Source organism: Schistocerca serialis, chromosome 3 (genome assembly GCF_023864345.2).
Source record: "Schistocerca serialis cubense isolate TAMUIC-IGC-003099 chromosome 3, iqSchSeri2.2, whole genome shotgun sequence".
Taxonomy (NCBI): Eukaryota; Metazoa; Arthropoda; class Insecta; order Orthoptera; family Acrididae; genus Schistocerca; species Schistocerca serialis.
The window spans coordinates 229,369,545-229,383,058 of NC_064640.1; the positions used below are offsets into that span (position 1 = coordinate 229,369,545).

At 45.5% G+C, this 13,514-nt stretch overlaps 1 protein-coding gene across 2 annotated transcripts in view; it reads right to left on the bottom strand.

Moving 5' to 3' along the window:
* Nucleotides 1–13,514, bottom strand: part of LOC126469961 (protein phosphatase 1H) — a 171,111-nt gene that overhangs the window by 136,660 nt on the left and 20,937 nt on the right. For both annotated transcript variants that reach the window (XM_050097375.1, XM_050097374.1), the window contains exon 2: nt 595–808. In XM_050097375.1, coding sequence (XP_049953332.1) covers nt 595–808 — 214 coding nt within the window. The remainder of the gene's footprint in view (nt 1–594; nt 809–13,514) is intronic.

The window sequence follows — 13,514 nt, forward strand, 5'->3', positions numbered from 1 at the left end:
GTCTGACTGATGGGGCTGCTAAGTGTTATACCACCTACTGCACTCCCCTGACTTAAGCCCTCGTAAGTTCAACTCAATTTCTAAACTGAAGGAAACAATTCACGGCATTCACCTCAGAACTGCTACAAATTTGTCAGTCAACAGAACGCGCCGTTCAAACTGTCAACACAACTGGCACTGCTAAGAGCATCCTACGACTTCCACATCACTGGCAATGGGTTATACACAATGCTGGTGACTACTCTGAAGGTCAGTAAAACTTTGAAACACGTATCTATTTTGTACGAGCTGTAAATAAATTGTTGCCACTACTACAGTTCCAACCCTCGTATTTCACCAAAAATGTCATGAGGCTGCATTTCATTCTCCAGCTTTACCACTATATGGAAAAGTTGGTCATTTCATTCTGAATCACAAACTTTTTCACAGCTACTACCACCAAGATCAAACAAAATAAAAAAGTACCACACAAAATTTACACAAATCAGCAGTTAGCACAAATACTTTTAAACTTTTTAAAACCTAAATTATTTTAGAGATTACAAATAAGTAACAAAGTTCAGACACCTAACCTCTCGGCAAAATAAAACTTACGTATAACAGATGATGTAGCTGATTTGCTGCAGCTACTGATGCTCCAAACCCTGCATGGCCATCAAATAACGCGAAATATACATAGGGCAGGGACATCTCATTTCCAATAGATGATGTGCCTAAGGCTTTTGAGGACTCTCCCGCCCTGCGCAGCTCTCGTCTTTCTAGGAATGCTTGGTCTTCATTCCACGTTGATTTCCCCGCATTAACCGCTCTGAAAAAAAAAAAGAGCAAACCGTGCCAATTTAATAATAATTCACAGATAATTACAACTAGGGAATTTGTGTACAAACAGTCAAGAAAGAGTAAAAATTTGAACATATTCAACTGCAAGTATATAGATTACATTCAACTGTGCAAGCCAACTTTTAGTGTCTAGAGGGATGATACATCATGTACCATTATGATTTTCACTTCCTCCTGCTCCATTCATGAATGATGGGCAGCTAGAACAACTGTCAGTAAGCCACTGTACCAGCAATATTTTTTTTTTCTCATTTCACTGTCATGGTCATTTCATGTGACATTAGTGGTACGAAGTGATGTGTTTCTTGACTCTTCCTGAAATGTGTACTCTAAATTTTAGCAGCAAACTTCTCCATGATGCTTTTGCACAGACTAAATGCAACTGTTACGAAATGCACAGCAGTACTTTGAATCTTCTCTGTCTTTGCAGTTAATCCTACACAATAACACTCCCAAAGTGACGAGTAATACTCAAGAAGTGGCTGAATGAGGATTTTTATAAGTTCTCTTTTGTGGGGATGAATTAACTTTCCTTAGGATTCCTTCAACATATCTCGATCACATCTACCATTTTTGTACTTTCAACATTGCAGCCCAGACAGCAATCATGATAATCTAATATATAACAAACTATCAGCCTCAACTGCGGTAATGAAACCAGCCTTTACCTAGGTTTCAGCCGAAATAATTGAGCCTCCTTCAGAAGATATACCTGAATCTACAATTTGTCAAAGAAGGCATGGTCTAGTTTTATTTCCAGACCATGCCCTCTTAGACAAATTGTAGATTCAGGTATGTCTTCTGAAGAAGGCTCAATTATTTAGACTGAAACCTAGGTAAAGGTTGGTTTCATTACCGCAATCAAGGCTGATAATTTCTTATATATTACATCTACCATTCCTGTAGTTAGTTTTATGTGGTCATTTCACTTTAAAGCAGTCTGAATAAATATTTTTAGGTACTTCACAACTTTGATTGTTTCCAGCAATTGATTGAGAATGGTGAATTCAAACATCAAAGGTTTCTTTCTATACACTTATTCAGAATAAATTACATTTATTTACTTAGTATACATCACAGTGGTGACAATGTGAAGTGCTGACTACTGGCTGTATTAAATAATGTTTAGCATTAAAAAAACTGCTATCACATAATTTGCTAACCACCAGCAGTTTGACCAAACACAACACTTATGCTGCAGGGCAGACTTCTCCATTCTCTCAGTCACTAAATTAAATTAGTTTGTAAGTAATAATGGCAATTTGCAATAGGCAGTGAATGCAGGAAAAATGTTTGTAATAAAATAAAATGCACATGTAACTGTTTAAACACTTAAAGTGAAGAAAATGTATAAACAAATGTAACACAAAGTGTGTGATTACTTATAGGATTCACTGACTGGGAATGTGTATTAGTTTGTGGCTTATAAAAGCTTTGACATGTTGAAGATATGGAATGTAAAATGGTTGTAATGGTATTAGAGAATAACAAGCAACTATATGAGTGCTGACTAAAGGTTTCCATTAAGTTAAACTTAGCAATTGAGTGAATATGTCTCCTTCCACAAGATAGTTTAATGTACTGAGAAAAGAGATGGCTTTTGGATATCCTTTGTGACTTAAAGCCATGGTTTTTTTTTTTTTTTGTTTTTTTTTTGTTTTTTTTGGGGGGGGGGGGTGTTAGGGCACTCAACTACGAAGGTCATTAGTGCCTAGTCACAAATGTAAGTGCACATATAATCTGGTAAAACTCAAGGGGGGCGGGGGCGGGGGGACACACACACCAGAAAGTCAGATAAAATAATTAAAAGAGCTAGATGTCTTTGGACAAGTCCGTCAAAGTAATAAAACGAAGAACATTAGCAGCTGCTCGAGCATCATCAGCTAAAATTTCCTGTAAGATAGATGGCAGAGACAGGACAACACGAGATTGATTAAAACGGGGACACGACAATAAAACATGGTGCACTGTCAATGCATGACCACAAGGGCACTGCGGGGCGGGGTCACCGGATAGCAGGTAGCGGTGGCTAAACCGGCAATGCCCAATCCGCAACCTGGCCAAAATGACCTCCTCTCGCCGAGATGTTCGGGAGGAGGTTGTCAAGCTGTTGGGAACAGTTTTATGGCCCGGAGCTTATTTTCTTGAAGTGACGACCAAGTATCCCCCCATAATGACACAAACCTCTTACAAACAACCAGACTAATGTCAGACGATGGGACACAAAGGGAGGCTGGCCGAGGCAGGACGACTGCAGCCTTGGCCGCAGCATCAGCAGCCTCATTCCCAGGCACTCCTACATGGCCTGGAATCCACATAAAGCGAACAGGAGAGCCATCATCAGCAAAAGAATGGAGGGATTGCCGGAACCGTTGCACCAAGGGATGGACCGGATATGGAGTTCCAAGGCTCTGAAGAGCACTGAGTGAATCAGAGCAGAGTACATACAGAGAATGGCGATGGCAGCGGACATACTGAACAGCCTGATAGAGAGCAAAAAGCACAGCCGTAAAGCTGGAACACTGGTCAAGGAGCGGGTATTTAAAGGTGAGATCCCCGACGACAAAGGCACAGCCGACACCATCGTCAGTTTTGCAGCCATCATTGTAAATAAAGGTGTTACTGGGGAGTCGCGCACGAAGTTCGACAAACCGTGAGCAATACAATGCATCCGGAGTACCCTCCTTCGGGATCGTGCAGGGGTCAAGATGAATGTGAACCGGGGCCTGGAGCCAAGGTGGTGTCGGGCTCTCACCCTCTCTGAAGGTGGCAGGGAGGGCAAAATCCAACTGTCGAAGCAGGCGACAGAAGCGGACTCCAGGGGGCAGCAGGGCAGACACATACAACCCATACTGATGGTCGAGACAATCGTCGAAGAAGGACTGATAAGAGGGGTGGTCGGGCATTGACAACAGCCATCAGGCATACCGACAAAGCAGTACGACGTGCCGGTAGGTCAATGGTAATTCGGCAGCTTCGGCATAAAGACTCTCGACGGGACTAGTATAGAATGCTCCGGTTGCAAGACGTAACCCCCCGATGATGGATGGAGTTGAGACGGTGTAAGAGGGATGGCCGAGCAGACGAGGCTCCCATAATCCAGCTTTGATTGGACTATGGACCGATATAAGCAAAGCAGGACAGTGCGATCCGCTCCCCAAGATGAACCACTAAGAACACGGAGGACATTACGGGAACATGTACAACGGGCAGCCAAATATGCGAAGACCAACAAAGTTTCCTGTCCAGTGTGAGCCCTAAAAACTTCGTTGTCTCCACGAATGGGAGAACAACGGGACCGAAACGTAAGGATGGTGAAAGGAATGCTTTATATCGCCAAAAGTTGATGCAAACCGTCTTCTCTTCAGAGAACAAGAAGCCATTAGCCACACTCCATGAGTATAGGCCGTCAAGACAACGCTGAAGGCAGCGCTCCAGGAGGCATGTTCTCTGGGCACTGCAGCAGATCGCGAAGTCATCGACAAAAAGAGAGCCGGAGACGTTAGGTGGAATACAATCCATAATTGGATTGATCACAATGGCAAAAAGGGCTACGCTCAAAACGGAGCCCTGAGGCACTCCGTTCTCCTGGAGGAAGACGTCGGACAATACGGAACCCACACGTACCCTAAACATTTGATCTGTTAAAAATGAATCAATAAAAAGGGGCAGGCGACCACGTAGGCCCCACCTGCGCATAGTGCGGAGGATACCTCCTCTCCAACAGGTATTGTAAGCCTTCTCCAAATCGAAGAACACAGCTACCATTTGGCGCTTTCGCAAAAAGTTGTTCATGATGAATGTCGACAAGGTCACAAGGTGGTCAACAGCGGAGCGGCGTCGACAAAAGCTGCATTGAACGTTGGTAAGTAGCCACCGAGATTCAAGAATCCAAACCAACCGAGCGTTAACCATGTGCTCCATCACCTTACAGACACAGCTTGTAAGAGAAATGGGATGGTAACTAGAAGGAAGGTGTCTATCCTTCCCAGGTTTGGGTATGGGAACAACGACGGCCTCACGCCAACGCATGGGGACCTGACCTTCAGTCCAGACGCGATTATAGGTATGAAGAAGAAAGCATTTGTCTGCCGGAGAAAGGTGTGTCAGCATCTAAATGTGACTGGCATCTAGCCCCGGAACAGAGGACCGGGACAGTGCAAGTGCACGGTCGAGTTCCCGCATGGTAAAGGGGGCATTATAATCTTCCAGCTTCAGCAAGAGGGAGGAAGGTCGCCGAGCCTCTTCTGCCTCTTTTCGGGGAAGGAAGGCAGGGTGGTAATGGACAGAGCTTCAGACCTCCGCGAAAAAGTGGCCGAAGGCATTGGAGACATCCACAGGGTCCACAAGTACCTCATTACCTGAAGTCAGGCCAGGTATTGTGGAGTGGGCCTTAATGCCCGACAGCCGGCGCAGGCCACCCCAGACGACAGAAGAGGGAGAAACTGTTAAAGGAGCTTGTGAAAGAGGCCCAACAAGCTTTTTTGCTGTCTTTGATGACTCGACAACATTGCGCTCGGAGTCGTTTATAATTAATACAATTTGCCAGCGTAGGATGGCGGCGAAAGGTGCGTGAAGCACGTCGTCGAGCACAAATAGTGTCTCTGCAAGCCTCATTCCACCAGGGGACTGAAACGCGACGTGAAGAAGAGTTAGTACGAGGAATGGAACGTTCGGCAGCATTGATGGTAACAGACGTGAGGTATTCGACCTGACTGTCACAGCTGAGAAACTCTTGGTCCGGAATGGTCACCAGGGAGGAGTAAAGTCCCCAGTCAGCTTTCGGTATGTTCCAGCTCGAGGGACATGGGGATAGGGTGTGGTGCAGGAGACTAACGACACAGGGGAAATGGTCGCTCGAATGGGTGTCAGAAATGACATACCATTCGAACAGACGGGCAAGAGTGGTAGAACAGATCGAGAGGTTCAAGTGGGAGTACGTATGAGTAGAGTCTGAGAGGAAAGTCGGGGCGCCAGTATTGAGGCAGACAACATTGAGATGGTTGAAAACATCCACCAAGAGGGAGCCTCTCTGACAGGATGCAGGAGAACCCCAAAGGGGATGATGAGCATTGAAGTCACCAAACAATAAAAACGGCGGAGGAATCTCAGCAATCAGCCCGACTAACTGCGGATGACGATGGAGTGTAGACAGTACAAACAGAAAAGTAAAGACAGAAAGAGTAATAGGGACAGCTATTGCTTGGAGTGGGGTGGTCAATGGGATGGGATGGTAATAGACATCGTCCTGAACGAGCAACATGACCCCACCATGAGCTGGAATAGCGTCCAAAGGGGTTAGGTCAGATCGCTCGGAGGTATAGTGGGTAAAAACAATACGGTCAGTTGGGCGCAACTTCGTTTCCTGGAGACCAATGACGAGCGGACAGTGCAGGTGGAGGAGCAGTTGTAATTAGATCGAATACCTTTTATGTTCCCAAGTAACAGAGCCATCGCGAATCAGAGAGAGGGGGAACGAAACGGGTGTAGAGCTGGTCACCTCGGTGGCCGTGGAGGGCCAGATTTCGAGGGAACATCGCTACAACCATCGGGAGGCGGATCCTGTTTCAATGAGTCGTCGCCAACTGCGGCCACATTCCTGGGTTGCGCAGGAGGGGCAGCATCTTCCGCCGACGACAGGCCAGCTGAGCGCCTGGCAGCAGAGCGTCCGGAGCAGCGACTGTCGGATGGAGCATCAGACGAAACGCGCCGGGATGGAGAGGGGAATAAAGACTTCTTGTTTGAGGCCTTCTTGGAAGACCGATGAGTCATAGGGATGGTGGGCTGTGGGGGCTGGACCCGAAGAAAGTCCTCACGCTCAGGGTCCTTTTTTGAACGCCGGACCTCGGAAGCCGGGGTCCATAACGTTTCCTCGATGGACGCCTGAGAAGAGGATCGCTTCTCAGGAGGCAGAGGAGGAGGAGGAGGAAGGGTGGCCCCTGGGGCAGAGGAGGCAGTGGCCGCGAGGGAGGAGGATTTGGAAGGGAGGGATTTGGGAGGCAGAGGCATAGACCCCGGATGGGGTGAGGAGGTGGAGGGGGGACAGGATGGGGGCGAGGATACTACGGAAGGAGTGGACACGACCGAAGCAAACGACGTTGTCAACATCACGGGATGGAGGCGGTCATATTTCTTCCTGGCCTTGTCAACATCACGGGATGGAGGCGGTCATATTTCTTCCTGGCCTCAGAATAAGACAGACGGTCGAAGGTTTTCAATTCTTGTATCTTCTTCTCCTTCTGATATGCAGGGCAGTCGAAAGATCTAGGCGAGTGGAGGCCAGAACAATTGACGCACCGAGGTGGTGGGGCGCATGTATGTCCCTCACGAAGGGGACGTCCACAATCGCCACAAAGGGGCTCAGCTTCACACCATGCCGACATGTGCCTGAAGCGCAAACATTGAAAGCATCGCATAGGAGGCGGGACGTACAGTCGCACGTCGCACCGGTAGCACATCACCTTTACCTTCTCCGGGAGAATATCCCCCTCGAAGGCGAGGATAAAGGCCCCAGTGTCGACGCAACGATCTTTGGGGCCGCACTGGACTCGCCGGACGAAATGTACGCCATGGTGCTCCATGTTGGCCCTGAGCTCCTCATCAGATTGCAGCAGGAGGTCCCAATGGAAAATAATCCCCTAGGTCCTATTGAGCGCCAGATGTGGGACAATGGACACTGGGACGTCCCCTAGTCAGTCGCATGCCTGGAGCACCGCCGACTGTGTAGCGTAGGTAGTCTTTATGAGAATGGACCCCGAACGCATTTTACTGTTGTTGTTGTTGTTGTGGTCTTCAGTCCTGAGACTGGTTTGATGCAGCTCTCCATGCTACTCTATCCTGTGCAAGCTTCTTCATCTCCCAGAACCTACTGCAACCTACATCCTTCTGAATCTGCTTGGTGTATTCATCTCTTCGTCTCCCTCTACGATTTTTACTCTCCATGCTGCCCTCCAATACTAATTTGGTGATCCCTTGATGCCTCAGAACATGTCCTACCAACCGATCCCTTCTTCTAGTCAAGTTGTGCCACAAACTTTTCTTCTCCCCAATCCTATTCAACACCTCCTCATTAGTTATGTGATCTACCCATCTAATCTTCAGCATTCTTCGGTAGCACGACATTTCGAAAGCTTCTATTCTCTTCTTATCTAAACTACTTATCGTCCATGTTTCACTTCCATACATGGCTACACTCCATACAAATACTTTCAGAAATGACTTCCTGACACTTAAATCTATACTCGATGTTAACAAATTTCTCTTCTTCAGAAATGCTTTCCTTGCCATTGCCAGTCTGCATTTTATATCCTCTCTACTTCGACCATCATCGGTTATTTTGCTCTCCAAATAGCAATACTCATTTACTACTTTAAGTGTCTCATTTCCTAATCTAATGCCCTCAACATCACCCGACTTAATTCGACTACACTACATTATCTTCGTTTTGCTTTTGTTGATTTTCATCTTATATCCTCCATTCAAGACACTATCCATTTCGTTCAACTGCTCTTCCAAGTCCTTTGCTGTCTCTGACAGAATTACAATGTCATCGGCGAACCTCAAAGTTTTTATTTCTTCTCCGTGGATTTTAATACCTACTCCGAATTTTTCTTTTGTTTCCTTCACTGCTTGCTCAATATACAGATTGAACAACATCGGGGAGAGGCTACAACCCTGTCTCACTCGCTTCCCAACCACAGCTTCCCTTTCATGACCCTCGACTCTTATAACTGCAATCTGGTTTCAGTACAAATTATAAATAGCCTTTCGCTCCCTGTATTTTACCCCTGCCACCTTCAGAATTTGAAAGAGAGTATTGCAATCAACATTGTCAAAAGCTTTCTCTAAGTCTACAAATGGTGGAAACATAGGTTTTCCTTTCCTTAATCTTTCTTCTAAGGTAAGGCGTAGGGTCAGTATTTCCTCACGTGTTCCAACATTTCTATGGAATCCAAACTGATCTTCCCCGAGGTCGGCTTCTACCAGTTTTCCCATTCGTATGTAAAGAATTCGTGTTAGTATTTTGCAGCTGTGACTTATTAAACTGATAGTTCGATAATTTTCACATCTGTCAACACCGGTTTGTTTTGGGATTGGAATTATTACATTCTTCTTGAAGTCTGAGGGTATTTCGCCTGTCTCATACATTTTGCTCACCAGATGGTAGACTTTTGTCAGGACTGGCTCTCCCAAGGCTGTCAGTAGTTCTAATGGAATGTTGTCCACTCCCGGGGCCTTGTTTCGACTTACGTCTTTCAGTGCTCTGTCAAACTCTTCACGCAGTATCATATCTCCCATTTCATCTTCATCTACATCCTCTTCCATTTCCATAATATTGTCCTCAAGTACATCACTCTTGTATAGACCCTCTATATACTCCTTCCACCTTTCTGCTTTCCCTTCTTTGCTTAGAACTGGGTTTCCATCTGAGCTCTTGATACTCATACAAGTGGTTCTCTTTTCTCCAAAGGTCTCTCTAATTCTCCTGTAGGCAGTATCTATCTTACCCCTAGTGAGATAAGCCTCTACATCCTTAAATTTGTCCTCTAGCTATCCCTGCTTAGCCATTTTGCACTTCCTGTCGATCTCATTTTTGAGACGTTTGTATTCCTTTTTGCCTGCTTCATTTACTGCATTTTTATATTTTCTCCTTTCATCAATTAAATTCAGTATCTCTTGTGTTACCCAATGATTTCTACTAGCCCTCGTCTTTTTACCTACTTGATCCTCTGCTGCCTTCACTACTTCATCCCTCAAAGCTACCCATTCTTCTTCTACTGTATTTATTTCCCTCATTCCTGTGAATTGTTCCCTTATGCTCTCCCTGAAACTCTGTACAACCTCTGCTTTAGTCAGTTTATCCAGGTCCCATCTCCTTAAATTCCCACTTTTTTGCAGTTTCTTCAGTTTTAATCTACAGTTCATAACCAATAGATTGTGGCCAGAGTCCACATCTGCCCCTGGAAATGTCTTACAATTTAAAACCTGGTTCCTAAATCCGTGTCTTACCATTATATAATCTATCTGATACCTTTTAGTATTTCCAGGCTTCTTCCATGTATACAACCTTCTTTTATGATTCTTGAACCAAGTGTTATCTATGATTAAGTTGTGCTCTGTGCAAAATTCTACCAGACGGCTTCCTCTTTCATTCACCTACTACGTTTCCTTCTCTCCCTTTTCCTACTACCGAATTCCAGTCACCCATGACTATTAAATTTTCGTCTCCCTTCACTATCTGAATAATTTCTTTTATTTCATCATACATTTCTTCAATTTCTTCGTCATCTGCAGAGCTAGTTGGCATATAAACTTGTACTACTGTAGTAGGTGTGGGCATTCACGCATTTTACTAAGAGCCTCGATTTCTCCGAATATATCCTCGATATGCTGTACAAAGAACATGGGCTCGGAGGTGGCGAACGTCCCCCCCATCGGTCCGAGAACAGACTAAATAGCGGGGGAAGTATTTCGCCCCAAGCCGGCGGGCCTGTCCTTCCTCCCAGGGAGTGGCTAAGAGGGGAAAGGCAGAAGTACCAGAACCAGAGACAGAGACAGAACCTTTCCTTTTAGAAGGTGCGGCCGCAGAGCGACGTCATGCATGTTGACATTTCATTTGCGAAACGTCCGCCCCAATACCACCCACTCCGACCAGGGGCTCTCCCCATGGCTGCCACCCAGCCTCAGCAAGGGCCACCAGGCAGGATGACCGATGCCGGGAGTCCTGATGCCCCACCAGGTAGATGGGCATCTACTCCTTGGCTTACGTGGGGAGGGTGCAGCTCAGGTATCGCCAGTATGATCCCTGTGTTGTCAGGGGGCTATAACCTAGAGGGTACATGACGACCCCACCACAACAGGCTGGCTACCATGCTGGATTTCGGGTGCCATGGAAAGTCCATCATGATCGTAGGTGCAGATGGGGACGCACTATGGGCGTAACTTGTGCAACCCATCAAGTGTTTAGGCCCAAATTGATGAACAGTGGGTGCAGTTACGACGCCGTTACGATGATGAGTGCCAAGGTCTTAGTGCACTGAGGACCAGTGATACACCACGTAAGGCGTCCTTCCCCAAAAGGCTCGTACTTCTGTAAAATTTTGAAAAATGGAGATCAAACCCCAATGGGGACCATCACACTGAAGGCCAAAATGGTTGAAACTCCTTTCAGTCGCCTCTTACGACAGGCAGGAATACCTCAGGCCTATTCTTACCCCGGACCCGCAGGGGAGGCATGTGGTTGTGTAGACCACAGTAACTGATATACAAATCTTAACTCTCTGGAAGTAATGCATTCAGTTGCTTTCAGTATTACCCAGGCAGAATCAATCAGAAGATTTCTTTAAACTGCCACACCGCAGTACTGCAACGTGGGGTGTACCTCAGTATTCCATAGAAATTCCATAGGATGGCTGCTTCTTTTCCCATAATACATTAATAACCCTTCTTAAACTGTGGCTGATAACTCTATAGATTTTTAAAAAAAAATCAGATTGTTTGTTATATATTCAGCTCAGGAACTGAATAATATTCTGGAGGGAAGCAACTCATGATTCACAGCTAATATGCTAAATCTCAAGTGCAATTAAAAAAAAAAATCTAGTCTTCCAGGGACAATACTTTTTACCCTGACAATCTCTTCCTTAATGGCAACACAATTAGTGAAGCAGAAGACACCCAATATCTGGAAATGAAAATTAATCAGAACTGATCATGGAAGGCACACATTCATAACATCCTGCAGAAGCTGTCTGAAGTTGCTTTTACAATTAGAATGTTGTCCAAAAATAGCACCAACGACACAGTGATCTTTTTTTTTCCTTAACACATTTTCATAACATTTTAGAACAACTTAATTCATGCTCAAGAATACTTTTATTCTGGAAGTGAGCTATAAGTGGCATATACTGGGGATTCTTAAGACTGACACAACACACTTACTTTATGAGATTTGTGTTCGACAAAATGAACTTGATTAAAAGGAACAGTAGCATCCATTCAATGAATATAAAGGGTAGGAATGGTTTTTATATTGTAAACATGTCCTCAAGCAGTGTTAAGAGAGGGGGGGGGGGAAGGAAAAAAAAAAAAAAAAAAAAGAGGGCGTGATGTTCTGTAACAAACATTGTCAATAGGTTCCACAAAGATGAAGACTTTGTTTCTGTACGGGATATGGACAACAGTGGTACTAAAATGCCCAATTCTCCCTTGGGAGACAGAAAGAAATGTTTTCTGATGAGATAACCTAGAACTCCCATTCATCAAGTAATATCAAGTCAGGATCACACACAGAGTCCATAAAAATGGAACAGGTATGTTCATTATGCTCACCGTGTCTGCGACAGAACGTTTTAAAACGCTGCATTCTATGAGAGGTCATATCTTCAGATCTCTCTAGTGTGCCACTAGGTATGTTTATTACAGAGAATACATGTCAGAAACCTCACTAAACCTTTTAGACATAAAATGATTTCCCACTCTTATTTGTGGAAGATTCAAACCACAATGAGGATGTAATTCTTTAGGCTTTCCCAGCAATCTAATGACATCTTGGGTTGTCAGGTGCTCTGCCAGATATCAGCATCATACTTGCACGATATTTCGGTAACGTAGCTTGTTACCTTCATCAGGTGGGACCTGAGACTACTCCTCGAGTGGACCTGGTCCAGTATTTATGCCTGTGGCCTTCCCCCTTCACCAGGTGCTCCCTCTGGGGTCCGCACTGACTCACTGTGATCTTCTGAAGCATTGCCATTCCCATTTCTGTCCGCTGCAGTCCTGGGTGTTCTCTTTGCAGTTCGTGCCCGCCAGACATACTTCTGGGTGTTCCACCTTCGGTCTGGTGCGTTAGGAATCCCATATGTGGTACCAGGCATTCCCCCTGTGGTCCTCTCCCGCTCACTGTGATCTGATGGAGCATTGCCATTCCATTTTCGGTCCACTGAGATTCTAGATGTTCCCTCTGCATTCCGCGCCCATCAGACCCGACCCTGGCCATTCCATCTTCAGTCTGGTGTGCCTGGATCTCTGTATGGGGATCGTTCTCCATGTCCACGCCTTGAGTTCTTCTGTTTGTGGAGTGCTGCACCTGTCCCCGTTGCTTCTTCAACAATTCCAGAGCAGGATCTCAGGCTCTACTTAGCTGGTACCCCGTGTCATGGTTCATGAGATTATCGGTCACTTTTATTTCTATTGACTCCCTAATAATAATGTCCCAAAACATGGGCGTCTGTGCTAGAAACTTGGTTTCTTCATAATTCATTGCATGACCTAGCTCTAGACAGTGTTCAGCAGTGGCTGATTTTGCTGCCTGTCTTAATCGGGTGTGCCTCTGATGTTCCTTGCACCTGATATCTACTGTTCTTGTCATCTGGTCAATGTAGGACATACCACATTCGCAAGATATATTATAAATCCCTGGTTTACGTAAACCCAGGTCGTCCTTAACATTTCCCACCAGCCCCCGATCTTGCTGAGTAGACAGAAAACACACCTGATATTGTGTTTACGGAGGATCCTGCTATTTCTGGCAGAAACAAAACCAGCATAGGGCAAATACGCCACCTTCTTTGCTTCATCTTGCTCTGCATGGCACTGATCAGTGGGTGCAGAGCCAGTGCCCAACGGTGTCTTGTGTGTGTACCATCGTCTTCACATAAGGTGAATTTGGTGAC